The sequence below is a fragment of the Marmota marmota genome, unplaced genomic scaffold (assembly GCF_001458135.2).
Source record: "Marmota marmota marmota unplaced genomic scaffold, marMar, whole genome shotgun sequence".
Taxonomy (NCBI): Eukaryota; Metazoa; Chordata; class Mammalia; order Rodentia; family Sciuridae; genus Marmota; species Marmota marmota.
In genome coordinates, this window is record NW_026000076.1 from 4,186,916 (window position 1) to 4,203,306 (window position 16,391).

Consider the following 16,391-nt stretch of genomic DNA (forward strand, 5'->3'; position numbering starts at 1 on the left):
TATATAATATATATATATTATATATAATATATATAAATAATATATATATATAATATATATAATATATATATATTATATATAATATATATATATATATATTATATATAATATATATATAGGTTGTAGTTAGACACAATATCTTCATTTTATTTATTTTTATGTGGTGCTGAGGATCAAACCTAGGGCTTCGTACATGCTAGGCGAGCACTCTACCACTGAACCACAATCTCAGCCCTCCTTAGGTGCTTTTCTGATTCCCCTACTACGCCTGTATTAGTTTGCTCAGAATATCATAACAAAAATAAACTGGATGGCTTAAACAGAAATGTATTGTCTCACAGTTCTGGAAGTAGAAATCCAAGATCAAGTGTCAACAGGGCCTTTAAAGGTGCTAGGGAAAGATCTATTCCAGGGCTTCTTGCAATTCCTTAGCTTTGATAGCCTAACTCTACACTTCACATGACTTTCTCGCTAAATACATGTCTAGGTCTAAATTCCCCCCTTTTATAAGGACATCAGTTACAGTATATTAACTCCAATATTAACTTAGCTAATCAAGTCTCCATTAACTCTATTTCCAAATAAAGCCAGTTCAATGTATGAATTTTTGAGGAGGCATAATTCAACTCATAATGATGCCAAATCCCAAATTCTTTTCTGCATATTGTATAGTATGCTTTATTTTGGTTATCTATCTAATTCAATTTTATGTCATTTTATATCATCCATCTGATATAACATGTCTTATATACTAACATATAAAATAATGTTATATAGATTTCCACATATAATAATAACCTTTTCCAGTGATGTGTGGAACATTCTGGATTTGGCATATAACCATTCTAATTTTCATTATCTACACTCTTAGGAAATACACTAATATTCACAGTGTTATACTAGCTCTATGCTAAAACAGATCATAATAGCTAATAGAATGAGCAAAGTCAAAGATGGACTGCTGCTGCTTACAATTACATCACACTTGAATTTCATCCCTTAGAATCATGCAACAATGGATGACTCATTATTATGAACTACAAGCCAACTACATTATTTTCACATCACAGGAAGATGTTTCCCAAGATGCAGAATTTTCAGTGGTAGATGATAAAAATCAGCATAGCCTTGGGCAGGGCATTCCCAACTGTTTAATTATGAATTCATTTTAATATGTAATAGAAAACACATCTGCTGCAAGGAGACAAAGGGATGAGAAAAGGGCAAATGTATGACCTCTCTAACTCATCTAGCATTAAACAAGCACTTTAGAAATAGGAAACAAATTATCATTCACATTTTAAGTTCATGCATATTTTGTGTGCTTTTAATAAAACAAACTTTGGTGACTTGTTCACAGGTTAGGTGAGTTTGTTCAGAAGAACTGGTTGTAATATTTGGTTAAGAAGAGGTTGGAAGAATAAATAACTGAGTTCAATTGTAGAAAATCCAACTAAAATAAGCAAGCTGAAATGTTCTGCCATTCTCTCTCACAGTTAAATTCTGCAGTGAATTAAGGCAAGGGAGAACTCTGAGTAGTACACAAGTAAAACATGATTCCTGGAAGGAAGAAAAATTGCAAGGAAAATGTTATTTTAGTGAAATTCTTATTTGAACCAAATTTTTAAATCTTGAAATATTTTATTAGTATAACTTTTTATAAGGTACTCATAAGTATAATAGACATACACTTTTCTTTCTTAAAGATAAATTCTCTCATTCATATCATTGTCCTTTTCTCCAGAGTTAAAAACAGCTCTTTCTTCCAGTCTATTTTTCCTATTTGTTTTAAGTCTATGGCATTCTATGTAAATATATACAACATTACAGAATATAACATGCCAGATTTCTGCAAAATATTATGAGCTAATATGTTCCTAAGGTCAGCCAAAATCTTTGCTAAATCACTGTCCTTCACAGCTTTTCCAAAATGAGATCCATTACTAAAATTTATTCTTGTGGTATCTGAAATATTTTAAAACCCCCAAAGTTAGAGAAAACACTGAAAGTAGCCATAGCTTTTAGTCTTAAATTTTAAAAAATAATTCTGAAAATCTCTCTCTATAGTTAATGAAGTTTGCAAATGCAAAAACATATTCATGAAACACACTAGGGCTAAAGCATTATTTTAGAACTTAACAAATTACTTCTTCTAACTCCTTTCATGTTGGTATAGAATTAAAATGAACAATGAACCAAGTACCAAATTAGTATGAGATAAAGATTTAATTTATGATATTCTTTAAATATTAAAAGTTACTAAGAAAAACAGTAAATGTGCATGCTGTTTGCATCTAAACATCTTTGGTCAAAGTGATAATTCTCCACACCTTAAGGAAACTTTTTTTTGAATTTGTAAAAACTTGGCAAAACATCCTAGCCCTTCCCCTAATTTCTCTCTTTCTAAACACAGCTCCAGAATATATCACAGGAAGAGCTGACACCTTTCCCCAGTGTGTTTCCTCCTGTTTGCTGACCTAGGAAGTCATCCCTACCTTTTTGTGCCAATCTAAACACACATATTTCTGAAGGCTGATTTTAAGTCCTACATATCTCATAATCTTTCTTAGAAAATACAAAAGGGCATAATATATTGTGACAAATTTATGTGCAATTTATACAGGCTGTAAGAATATATATCAAATACTGTCAGTAGTTATCTATGGAGAATCAGGCTTAAAATTGTTTTACCTCCTAAGCCTCAAATTTCTGTAAACTCAGAAGTTTTTTAAATTCAAACATCTATATATGGAGGGAAAAATTAATACAATGGTCTTAGTAGTTCCTTAAGTTACTAGAGTATTAATGATTTATCACTGTGTGACATTTTGTTTTAATATTTTAATAGTTTCTTATCTCCTTAAGTGAAACTGCAGGTTCCATGATACATTTCCATATCTCCTGCCCTCTGCCTTAGTTCAAAAATCACCCAGTTTTACCACGCCCATTAGTTCTAGTTACAACATCTGAATTAATCCTGAATAAGTCTATCCCTCTTCCACTTAATAATCCTTTCATAATTCAACAATTCAGAGCTATCATGTATTCTTCCTGTCTTTTCCAGACAAGACATCTCTAGGTCCTTCAATTATTTGTTATAAAAAAAAAAAGGTACCTGATGTTATCTCCCTTTTGCAGTTAACTGTCTGCTTTCCCTAGTGGCTCTCCTCTAAATGTATGCAAGATTACAGACACCAAATAATGAGGATACAGGTTGTGGTCTGTTATAGGAAAACTATAACATGTCCCAATTAGATACTATACCTCTCCTATTGGGGTCTTATAATTGAAGTGGCTTGGGTGTTTTTTGCTTTTGCTTTAAGTTGTGATGTACTATTGGTACAATTGAAATGTGATCATTTATCACTTCTAGGTCATTATTCCATTCATCTTACTTATAGATTATTAAACCTAAATATACAAAATTTATCACTATTAAGTTCCATCTATTTGTTTCAGCCTATTATCTTAGTAGTAAGCTTTTTAAAAAGTGTAGCACATTGTCCAACATCTCCTTCCTAAGTTTGTTCCAGTCATTTGATAAGCTTTTCCTTTAACTTTTTTATTGTGGTAAAATATACATAAATTATCCTCTTGACAACTTTTAAGTGTATGCTTCAGTGGCCTTAAATGCACTCATTGCACAACCATCAGCACTACATATCTCCAGAATGTTTTCAAATTCCCAAATTGCAACTCTGTACCCATTAAACAGTAATTTCCCCATTATTCCTTCTGTTCAGTCCTTGGTAACTTGGCATTCTATTTTTTGCCTCTAAGAATTTGATTATTCTAGGTACACATATACAAAGAATATGATGAGCTTGCTTTTTGAGAAAATCTAACAAAACACTAGAGTGGACATGGCAGTCTTCTCCGCTGACAACTATTTTATCATCATATCCAAAGTCAATCCACCAACTGCTCTCTTTCCTGGGATTAAAAGGAAAATAGAATTCTAAAATCAAGTGAGCTTAGAGAAAGAAAAGGAGACAACTCTGTCAAGGTAATTCCACTATACAAAGCCAAGGCAATACTTTGCCCACAGAACAATGTGGAAAAGTAACAAAAGGACAAGAAAGGTGGGTAATGCCTGATTTGAGTTCTTAAACCAAAACTGAGGAAGGCCTTATAGGAGCTGTGCTATGCTTACAAGTTATTGGGATGATCACATCAGGTGTTCTATATCAAATAGTAAATGCTGAAGTAAATTCCAAAACAAAACACACACATGTATATGTGTGTAAATATAAACAAATACATGTAGTTTTTGAAACTCATCACTTAACATTAATGATATGACTAATATCTGAATTAAGAGTTATAAACTAGGGCTAGGGATATAGCTCAGTTAGTAGAGTGCTTGCCTCACATGTACAAGGCCCTGGGTTCAATCCCTAGCACCACAATAAAATAAATAAATAAATAAAAGAGTTTTATTACTATTACTATCTAAATATCTGTGCATCTGTGCAGATTTCTGTGAGATACAGAAATACTAATAAAATAATTAATTTCCCAGATATATATCAGCCTGTCATTCTATCCTTGATCATTAGTATCCTGACCCAGGGGTGAAAGCTAAATATCAGGGGGAAAAACCTAAGATTTGTTCTCTCTTTACATAAGCAGAGGAAGATTCCTTAAACTCTAAGGTACTCTGCAAGAGAATTTTAAAACTCCAATAAATATAGCAGACAGAGATACAAAAATAGTGATCAAGATATTATATAACCAATATGTAGCTTATTACATACTAAATCCAAAAGAATCTTACTATTCAACTATTTCATCAGCAAGACCAACATTTGAAACCTAGAGAAAACTTGCTATTCATCACTTTCTTTTATTTAGTTTCTATAACAAAATCATTTAAGAAAAAAGTATAAACAGCTGCATAAGTATGTCAAAGTGATTTCTGAATATCAGTTCTCATAGTGAGAAAAATTTCATGACCACTTACACAATAATATAATTATTATTTTTGTTAATTTTTCAAAATGAGGAAGTATTTAGAGGGAGTGAAGAGTTCACTACCAGGAAAAAAACATTTAATATCCAACAAGTAAATGCAAAATCTGTAAACAACATAGGTCATTCTGCTCTATAAACATTCTTCATTTTACCTATTTTTCTTATATTTTGTTTTGCTATGAATAGATTTACTTCAGATAAATTTCATAGTAAAACAGAAGAACATAGGAAGACATACTAAAACAGTAACCATCTTCTGAAAAAATTTTTAGTGGATTTCCTTTATCAACTTACTAAGAAAACAGTTGATTTTTAAAACTCAAGCATGTGACATTTTTTAAAAAGGCATAAAAGTCCAAAAAGAAAGTACAATTTATCTTACATAAGTAAACATTCAATTTGCCAATCCATGCATAGCTAGCTATCGCCAAGCCTGTGCTTTCAACAGCCAAGGCAGAATAGCAGAGTTCATGATATTCACATTTAAAAATGCATAAAGTGCTGGTGCAATGTCACATGTCTATAATCCCAGCAACTCAGGAGGCTGAGGCAGGAGGATCCAACTTAGGGAGACCCTGTCAAATTTTTACAGAAGGGGATGTAGGGTAGGGATGTATTTCAGTGGTAGAGCACCTCTGGATTCAATCCATCCCCAAAAATGCATTTAAGTGACCTATTATCTTTCACCAGTTTTTATTCTTTTCATAGCACACTGCTTATTTGTGACTCGTGTTCAGAGAATATATTTCTAAATTGCAGGATGATATTAAATTCATATGTATACTTCCTTCCCAGATTTAACTGGTATTTTTGTTAGTCAGTTTGTATGTTTTCCAAGCAAAAGTGCTAAAGAAACAAAATGCTTATATACCAAATGTCTAGTACCAGTAAAAGGCAGGCCTCTATATTTTATAACTATATGTAATGTATTAAAAATTTTTTAAAGAGGACAAAGAAATAAACAGTAGAAAACACCAGTAAATATTGCCTATTGTTTCAGAAAAATTAAGTGATGTTAGATCCCTTTTGATACATAAACTCTCATTTATACATTTAAAAAAGCACAGATTTGAAAACATTAATTATTTACATTTGTGACTTTGAACAGATAATTTGGAGATAATGTTTTGATATATTTCAATATATTTGATTCTGGCAGAAATGATGCCAAAGCAACTTCTTATTCACTAGCTATCTTTGTGTGGATCGATAATTTAAAAAAAAACATAGAAGACTATTATTAGTATATGTTTATATGGATTTTTAAAACTCCTCCAAATAGTCCAATATTCAGTAATATAAAGATTTTAGTAATATCAAATACAAAGTTAGAAGCTACACATGTTTTAAAACAGCAAAAATATGGAATTATTATATATCATATTATATGCAATTCATAAAATTCTAATTTATTTCTATTACTCACAGATATCTTAGCCTTGTTGGCATATCTAGGCTGAAAAATAACCACTGTGGAGAAACCTAACAAACATGCGAGGGATACAAAGTTGCTGGTTTACAAATCAATATCCAGAAACATAATTTTAGACACAGAATTTAATATGTTTAGTATCTGGGATTTGTTGCAAGAGTTTTGTTTTTGTTTGTTTTTTTTTATCAACCTCAGTAGGAGGGTCACTTGAGCCCATGAGTTAGGTGCTAGCTTGGGCAACATAGCAAGACCCAGCCTCTTAAAAACCAAAAACAACTCAGAATTCTGATAAAGTCTCTGAGCAAGTTGTCCTTATCAATCTAGCCTACTTAAACGTAATCATGTGTGTACATGTAATTGTACATGAAATTAAACAGAAAATAAATATATTAGCTAGATTTATAGGAATCTATATATGCCCCTGGCTATTAAATCATAAATGCATCTATAAAGACACATAATCCTAAAGTTTTAAAATGGAAAATCTAGGAATTAGGGTCATCTTCTTGTCTCAAAGTGCATGAATACAAATAGAGACACTAATACAGATGCTCATATAAAGTTATTATTTTAGTTAATAAACAAGATACCGTTATCACAAGAATGATCCCTGAACGTAGCTACAGATGGTCTTTTTATATCAACACTTGTGCATTTAGATTAATGTTTACCCTTGAGTTCCTATTTCCAATCTTGTCTACTGGGTAGGCTACAATAAATCTTGGCACTCACCATTACAAAGAAGTATGCATACAATGCCGTGCAATGGTGAATTATATAACATTTGTCACCAATCACTTTCCAATACAAAATGAGAATCAACAAATCTGTAAGAAGAAAAATAAATAAGACATTACACAGAAAGAAAGCTACATTGTTTTTCAAGTGTATCTAGTTATTTCTCCTGACAACTCATCACTGTCTACTCTGAGATAACACTTTGTTCACCCCTCTTACCCACTTTCTCACCATGTATCTGCTCTATATATCTGAATCACCCACCCTGCTGTGGTCCCTCCAAGACAAGGGCCAAGCTGTGGGCATCTTTGCACCCTCAGAATTTAGGCACTGGCTTATAGTCTGTAAATTTTCTGAAAGTATAAATGACTAACTTATGTTAAAATAAATGAAAACACTATCAAATAAAAAATAAATTTAAAAGTTGAATTACTGATTTTTGTCACAACAATAATGCAAAAGATAAGATGGTGGTAGAAAAGATAGAAAAAGTTCAAAATTACCAACTTGTTTATAACACATGTTCAACAAAAAATTTTTAAATTAACAACAGTTATAAATAAATACTAACTTACTATAGTAAAATAATCAAAAACTATGACTATTAAAAAGATATGCAGGGGGCTGGGGTTGTGGCTCAGTGGCAGAGTGCTCGCCTAGCACATGTGAGGCCCTGGGTTCAATCCTCAGCACCATATAAAAATAAATAATTAAAACAAAGATATTGTGTCCATGTACAACTAAAAAAAAATTAAAAAGAAAAAGATATGCAAAGGAAGAAGTCAAGGCATCAATTTTTCTTTAAAAGGGTCTGACTAAATGCCATGATTCAGGAAATAGTTTATCAAAATAGAAACTGCAGAAAATGTTAACACAACTATTTTCTTTACCAAATGGCTAAATATCAAATGTAGACAGGGAAACAAATGGTTATCATCTCTCCAGGGGAGAATTCAGATTTCGTGGAATCGGAACTTATGGACTACAAGGACTATGTGTAAAAATAAAAATTATTGACAAACTAGATATGAACATTTTGAAAAAGAAAGGAAATTACAAAATTTAAAGAGAAGTCAAATACCATAATTGTGGAAATCAAGAAAAGTAAAATAAATTATTGTTAATTAAATAATTAACAATATTTAATTAAATAATTAACAATATTTAATTAACAATAATTAATTAAATATTGTTAATATTTCTATTAACAATAAATACTTCCTTCCCTAAATACATTTATTTTCCCTACATATTCTGTGTACTCTCTGGTCACCAACTTCTATGATAATTATTTTGTAACATGTTCTATTGAGAGAATAAAGCAAACTTTTTTCAACTTGGTTTAGAAAAGTTTATTTCAGTGCATAACTCTTGTAAGCTTTTTTGGATTGTTATGTTATTTGGAAAACTTTAATCAAATTTCTTGCATATAGGATTTCCTGAGGAGTGACTATTCTCTGACTTAACACTCATTAACTAGTACATGTGGCATATAATGAATTTTGTGTTAACCTAATCAATAACATCATTTTGTGTCAATTAAGCTATAAATATAGTTTTTATGAGTTCACTGATTCACTTTTTAAATTGGGTTACCAAATAATTCAACAGTCTATTCATTATTTATCTTCAAAATTTATCTCTTCCTCTTAATGAATTGTTTTGATACCATATATTTTTGTTATGATTCACTTCTTGATGGCATACAATTTTTGAATTCATTACTTTATCATTTTGTTTCATATCCCATTATTTTTATTTATATTTTCTTTCAGTTACTTAATATTTTAAAATTTAAAAATGGGGTTTCTATATAAATATACAAATCATGGTTCTATTATATCTTTTTTAATTAAGATGATTCAAATGTCTTAATTGTTAATGTATTTATTTTAAAACATCCTTTCAAATTGAAGTTAAAATGACATATTTTCAACTTACTTCCCTTGGCCTCACTGTAAAAAAGGTCACTCCAATCCTATCCAACATTAGAGAAAACATAACAGCAAAGAATGTAGAGTAGAAAGAGTCTGTGACCTTAATTGATTATGGCTAAAATAGATTATTTCTGCAAATTCTACCCAAACAATGCAAACCATAACTATTGGAATATACATTTCAAGGACCTAACAGTGAAGGACCTTGAGGCTTAAACTTCATTAGCTTCACAGTAATTACAATGGAGAAACTCTTCAGGAAAAGGAGAGACCACTAAAAATTTAAAAAAAAAAAAAATCTTAAATGCCCTGACCTTGGTGGTTTGAGGCCCCATTCTACAACCTGGAACTTCAGTGAGAATCAGAAAGGCAAGAAAAAAATGTTTCACATTCTTCTGTCATCATGGGTATTATTTTCCTCTGGACAGATTCTGAAAGCTACTTTTCAAATAAACCAAAAGCATAGACTATGTATTCTTTGCATAATTCCATGAGTAGTATAAAAAGAAATAAACAATTAATTAAATATCACATACCAGAAATGAGGTAGCCTGAAGCAGTAGCAATATTCATAGTCGCCAGTGATGATTGACCCCTGTAAATATTTTTTTTAAAAAAAGGTTCTTTTTTAAGCATATGGATTATAGATGAGTTACTTAATGTTTTAAAATTTAAATAGAAATTACTTCTCTTTATTGAGATTTAAATATAATGAAAATGATTTTTATAGATTCTTGAATGGTAAGCTGTCACTTTCAATATAAATCATAAAACATACTTTAGTGGAACTGTGATGTGGCCTATGGTACTGTTACTAGCAGACATATGTTTTCCCCAGGATAGCCTGGACTCTCAACCCCTAACGAAATTTAATACCCTTCCTGTACAAGATGAATTGTTTTAATCAAGAGGTCTTCTGTTGCCTGTACTTTCCATGAAATTTACTGTAGGCCCAGGCAAATCTCTAAAATCTCCTTATGGATCAATCATCAACTCTTGGAATGAAAACTAGGCTGAAATTCTCTAACTCACTTAAAACCAATCCATACTGATATTAGAACCCAACCCAATATTAAAACCAGGCCTCCTGATCACCTCTAAGATCACCCTATCCATTTGAGAACTATTCCCAGAACCTCCAAATCTAGGAGCACTGTAGAGGGCTTGTTTTAAATTGGGAAAACATCACCTATACCATCAATGGCATTCACAATGAATTAGAAGAATAACTATAAACTTATTAGGTCATAGTTGACCTAAATAAGCAGTGTCTCTGCATCACTTCCAGATCCTATTGCAAACTTGGAAATGCCCCAAGTGTTGCGTTAACTAAGATAATACTTTTGCTACACAAGTTTGTGTGAAATTACACATACACACACACAAACACACATATACACACACACACATACGCAGATGTTAAAATTTTACTGAAGATTTATAAATGTGTTCTCATATAATTTGTTCTCAAATGGTATTCCAGATGATGATTTTTTTTCTTTATTCTAAGTTAGAAATTCAAATGCCTTAAGATATCATCTAACTCAACTCTATTTTTGAGGCCATGTAGTACTTTCATCATCATTTTCCTGAGTACTATATCTAACTATTATCACACTATCAGAAAATGGTTAGAACAGGACAGTTTAACTCTGCTGTTTCCACCCCTACACATATCAAGATCATATATTTTTGCCCTAGCCAGACATCTGATTTGTAATGTAAATTACTAGTAAAATTAATACAAAATAAAACTGATAGCAACTAAACTACAAATTAAAAGATTTAGCAGAAGTTATGTTTTGTTTATAAATTTTGATTTGTAAACAGACGTGGAATAAATCATGGAATATAAGAAAAAAAGTATCAAAAATATCAAATTTTTCTTGTGAGGTTAAAATTTAATAAGGCAAATTTTGACTAATGAATCAAATCTTTGTTAGAGAATTTACTTCTCAAAAGAACTGGTTTTGCTAACAATAATGTTAGTAAAATTGAAATGAAAAAAATTTAAAAAGCTAAAAATTGTTTAGGTGGATGATACAATCCTCTGATCAAGGAAATAAATTTGTTAAATTGATTCACTTTGAAAAATACTTCCTAATGAAAATTTGTCAACTGGTATATCCAAATAGGAATAATTTCATATGGGCGGGGGGATCCTTAAACAGTGGTGGTCAAAGTATCTCATTAAATTGCCCTACATCACACAAGCCCATAACTACCACACATACCAGTGCAGTGCTTCCACAAACATACCTCCTTTATCTCAAGCTAAGCTGAACTAAGCTTTCTTGTGTAATGCTGCAGAATACAGTGTGCAAAATCTCTGCCACTAGAATAACATTTAAATTTTTCAAAAAGAACCATTTATAAATGACCCTATTATTGCTAGTTATTATTGCTGCTCATATGGTACTAAATTCCTCTCACATGGCCTTCTATAATTCTCATTTACCTGATTGATATTAAACAATGGGTCAAACATAAATTTGAAGACAAAATCTTAAGTAGATATTATCCTATCCTATCTGACTACAGCTGACTATCCGGTCTCAATAATGACTCGGTTTTACTCCAAAAAGTGGATACCACAACTTAATTTTACTCATTAACACAGTATAAGTATTTATGCTATTATCTTATTCTCCTGGTTTGGGACAACAACTGCAATACTAAAGCAAAATGGCCCTCAGTATCTGCATTCCAAGCTAAAATCATTTTAATGCACCTTGTTGAAGTAAGTCTGAATATAAGCATTTAAATAAAGCATAAACCATCAATATTTTCTGTTTTAAAGTAAGTGGTATTCTTATTAATAATTCATATCCAAACATAAATCAAATTCACTAGTTTGAAAAGAAACAGCTTACCAAAGTGGATCTGCTATGATAGCCTCATCAAAGAAGAAAATGTACAGGCCCAAAATCCCAACCAGCAAAGAATGGCATGTAGATACTATCCTGAAATGAAACAAAATACATATGAAGATTTTAGATTCCTTGCAATAAATTTTAACTCATCCTGGAAAGACCAACATTCTGAAAAAGTTATATCTTGATGCATTAAAATATAGAAGGTGGAGAGTGTAATACAAAATTGCCATTTAGATATGAATAACAAGAAGAATGCCAAAACCACAATTTTGTACTAGAAAACTGGTGATTCATTTCTTAGTTAAAAGTTCTGAAGCAGGAGTACATGAGGATCAGTTTTATGCAGACTGAGAGCAGCTGGTAAGGCTCTTTTCTGTGTCCTCTCTGAGCTCCGTCCCAGACAGCATCACTGCAGGAGGAGTCTCCTGCTACAATCAGCTGGGAATGACTTCCAAATCCATTTGCCTTAACCAGTTCCATATTCTTAAAACAATTTTAATAGGTCATGACATGAAGATTATCTTGGAGATTTTAGTTTTAAATGTAGATTCACATGCATTATTGCACTTGATTCCTATAACAAATCTGTGAAAAACATGGGCAGCTATTATTAGTTCCTCTTTATCATTATTATGAAAGCACTTCCAAAGAAAAAAACTGAGGGCCATAAATTTATACAGAAAATCTGTTTTACATGAAACACTCAAGTGAAAGCAAAATCTTTACAAGATCCAGGTCAAGTTTTCTTTTATAGAAAGAATAGGGTTTAAATGAAAAACATATTTTTATGAATATATCTGGCAAATAATTTAGTGACTCAAACAGTACTTGAGCTTTATGATATGCTACTTAAGAACCATACAGGATACTGTGTAATTATCTATACAATGAAATTTTTTTACCTAACAATTTCAGATTTCTCAAATCTTTATTTAGAAGTTTACAAGTAATGAAGTATTTCTTTTCATAAGAAAGGATGAACAGGTTTCTAGAGTATGATCCCCAAATTTTTTAAAATGAGCTATATAAATGAACAATATTGAGAGTTTGATATTAGAAAATTTCATCATAACTTGAAAAATCAATATACTTAGTCTATAGATCTTAAATAGATATACCATCTTAAACCAAATCATATTTTAAATGCATAAAGATTTTCACTAATTTAGTTATTGACCAAGAATCCTTTGAAATACCCAAAAGATCATCTTTAAGTGTGAATAATTAAGCCAATTTATCTGGTTTAAAAGCTTGGAATTTTCATGCCAAGCACACCTGTATTCCATTTGAGCACAGCAGGATGAAAATGTAAAATCCTTGCTATCAAGTTAAACACTTCATCTAAATAATCACAGACAGCTCTCTGTGCTATTAGAAAATTATATAGAAGGAAAAAACCTCTCACCAACTAGTTTTAGTGTTTAGTAACTGAGTCAAAAAGTTTCCTTTTTGAAAAAATCCTTTTTATTTGTGACACTCAGGTTTCAAATGCCCTTCTCTACTGAGATGTATGTGGTGAGTGGGAAGCATTATATCCTTTAGCTGATGGGAAGGGCTCTGGTGAAGAGTATTCATCAGAGCAAAATCAAATGCTACTTGGTCTGGTCAGAAGGCTCCCACTGTACTGAACAGGAAAAGCAATCACCTTGCACTCACATACCACTTTGCATTTTAAAGTCCATACTTTCAGAAACTTCTGTTAGTAAAAATTTCATATTTTATTTTTTAAAATCAGATTCCTGGCAAAGAAAAATGTACATATTCCTTAGCATCTAAAAATAAACACCAAAATAAAATATTTTTTTTCAAAGAGTTAAAAAGAAGTATTTGGGCTTATAAGTGGCACTTCACAGAAACAATCAATGACCATTTCGGAACAGCAATTTAAAGTTACTAACTTAATCACAAGTAGTGTGAATATTGCCAGTAGAAACTATATAGCTCTAATAAGCAAAAGAGTTAAATTTGGGAGAAAGAGATTTTAAAATGAGTAATATTTTAACATAATCAGACTTCCTTATGCTATAAGTAAGCAACTGAATATAAATAACTCAAAAAATTTTAATTGTAAGATGGAAAATATACTCATAAGTAGGTTTGTTTCCAGAAAAAAAACATAAAGTAAAATTTCACCTATAATTAAACTATTATCAAGTGTTCATTTCCCAGTATTTTCTTTGTCCTTTTACTATTAAATACCTTAGACCACCTATTGTTCAAAGATTCTTTCCCGATTACTAGAAAGAATGCTGTGTGCCATATTGATCTATATGTTTTAAGACTGGAAGCTGAATTTTAACATACATATATATGTACTTTACAAAGAAAGAAAGAAAGGCCTATTTTTTCCTTATTTGCACTCTTTAGTCCCATGTAAAGCTGGAGTAGGAAACAGAGTTTTGAGAGACAGAAAGTGGAGAAAACACCTTTTAAACAGCTAAATGTATCTTGTATTATCCTAGATGCCTTTTTCAAATAGAAACTCAGTTTCCCAAATGGTGATTTTCTGCATCATAGAAGGACAGTGATGAGACTGAATAATACAAAATATTTTTCAATTTCATCATTTCATTTTCATCTTTGCTTCTATCTCTTCATACCCTCATTTCTTTGGCTTGCAGCTACCCAATAATCAAATGTCTTTACCCACCCTAACCACAGTGAAAAGAAAATGAAAATAGTTTAAAATACAATCAAAGAATGTATGTCTCCCCAGCCCTTGTCTTTCCCACCATTCCAATTATCTTTAAATGTTAAAATAATCATATCTCTAGTACACCACATGTGAATAATATTTTTGAGCTAGTGTTAACACAAACTAATCACATCTCTTTTTTAAAAAAAAATCTTAAGAAAAATTTGGGGGTTGGGGGACTAGGAGGGTAAAAAGAACAGCAGTACATATGAACCAGACATATTAGTGTACACAAGAAAACACTAGATTTTTATTCACAGTCTGAGTTATAGAAGTGGATGACTGCAAAACAAATAGGCTGGGAGACAGACAAGGGATTTCAGGTCAAATAAGACAATTCTTAGACATGGGTAGAAGTTCTTAACTTCTAAAAGGAAATTTCAGTAAAGAATAATGATAGTAATTTTAGAAAAGCTAAATCCAGTTTATAGTTGTGTTAACTTCAACTAAATATTAATAATTTTTAAAAAATCTTCCAATGGCTGAGGCAACATTTGAGCACATGAATGCTCTAAAGACAAGAGAGCAGTAGCAGTCATTTTGCATCTGAACCCTTGTGAGATTAATGGGTTGCACACAAAGAATCTGCAACCAATTTAAGAAAACTTCAGTAGATTTCTTCAGTCATAAACTAATTCTTGTTCCATTGATTTTGTTGTTGTTAAAAAACTAAAATGCAATTACACTTTAGAATTACATAATAAAATAATAAGTTCTGACAGGCTCCAAATTATAATAGAAGGTCCATTAAAAGACACAGATGGGCAGATCATACACTATGTTCTCTGGTTGTATACTTTAACTGCCCTGGGTGTGGATAAGCTGGCCAATACTGTATAAGCTACTCACAACTCCAACAAATGTTTTCTCCTTTTCTCCTTGCCAAAAAATATGTTTGTTATTACAAAGAGTTCAGAGAAGAATGCAAAATCGTGAACTTCCAGTCAGCTGGAGTCTACTTAAATCTTCCTACACTTCCCTGGAAAGTGCAATACATTATTCCTAACATTTTTCAATATAAGAATTTTTAAATTTTTCTTGTGTGAGATCAATCTACTTGTCTTTTCTTTTATTTCTAAGGTCAAACTAAAAAATAGACCCTGAATTTTTGTTAGATTCTAAATGAAAGCCTTTTAAATAATTTGCTTTAGAAAATCAATTTTCTTTTAAGTCAAGTATGTTTTCATATGCTTTACCTTGAGTTCCATTCAATCTTCTTTTCAAAGCTGAGATTATTAAAACCTGGAGAAACTTTTGCTGAAAACCAAGAACTTACAAAGTGGAAAAGAAGCTGAAAGATGAGAAAGCTGGTACAAAGTGTGCTGCTGACCAGTATGGTGTTGGTATCCATATTTCTTCAACCTGTGAAGAAAAATGATGGTTATAAATTGCTATTTCATGCAAGACTAATTTTTTTAATTTTAAAAAATGTGTACTTCTATTGTTATTAATATTTTTAAATTTAGCACAAGTGTAAGAATATAAACTATAAGAATTTTAATTTTTAATGATACCAGGGATTGAACTCAGAAAATGGATGCTAGGCAAATATAATTACATAATATGCTTAATTTCTTCTCAGTATTTTTTGTATTGCCTTTTTACTACTATATAGGAATTCTGATTATTTTGGTATAAGTAATTAAGTTATTCACCTTTATGTTTATTTTATTTCATAAAAATAAGAGTAAGGCATTCTCTTACTTACAATGCTATCTGTTCACCTGATTCAGTAGTAA

The 16,391-nt window shown here is 31.1% G+C and overlaps 1 protein-coding gene across 10 annotated transcripts in view; it reads right to left on the reverse strand.

Moving 5' to 3' along the window:
• The window catches only part of Tlcd4 (TLC domain containing 4), a 90,497-nt gene that overhangs the window by 50,316 nt on the left and 23,790 nt on the right, over positions 1-16,391 (reverse strand). For all 10 annotated transcript variants that reach the window (XM_048814408.1, XM_015500867.2, XM_048814407.1 and 7 more), the window contains 4 exons: positions 15,849-16,014; positions 11,955-12,044; positions 9,618-9,676; positions 7,139-7,233 (listed from right to left, as the gene is read on the reverse strand). In XM_048814408.1, coding sequence (XP_048670365.1) covers positions 7,139-7,233; positions 9,618-9,676; positions 11,955-12,044; positions 15,849-16,003 — 399 coding nt within the window. In that variant the 5' untranslated portion in view covers positions 16,004-16,014. The remainder of the gene's footprint in view (positions 1-7,138; positions 7,234-9,617; positions 9,677-11,954; positions 12,045-15,848; positions 16,015-16,391) is intronic.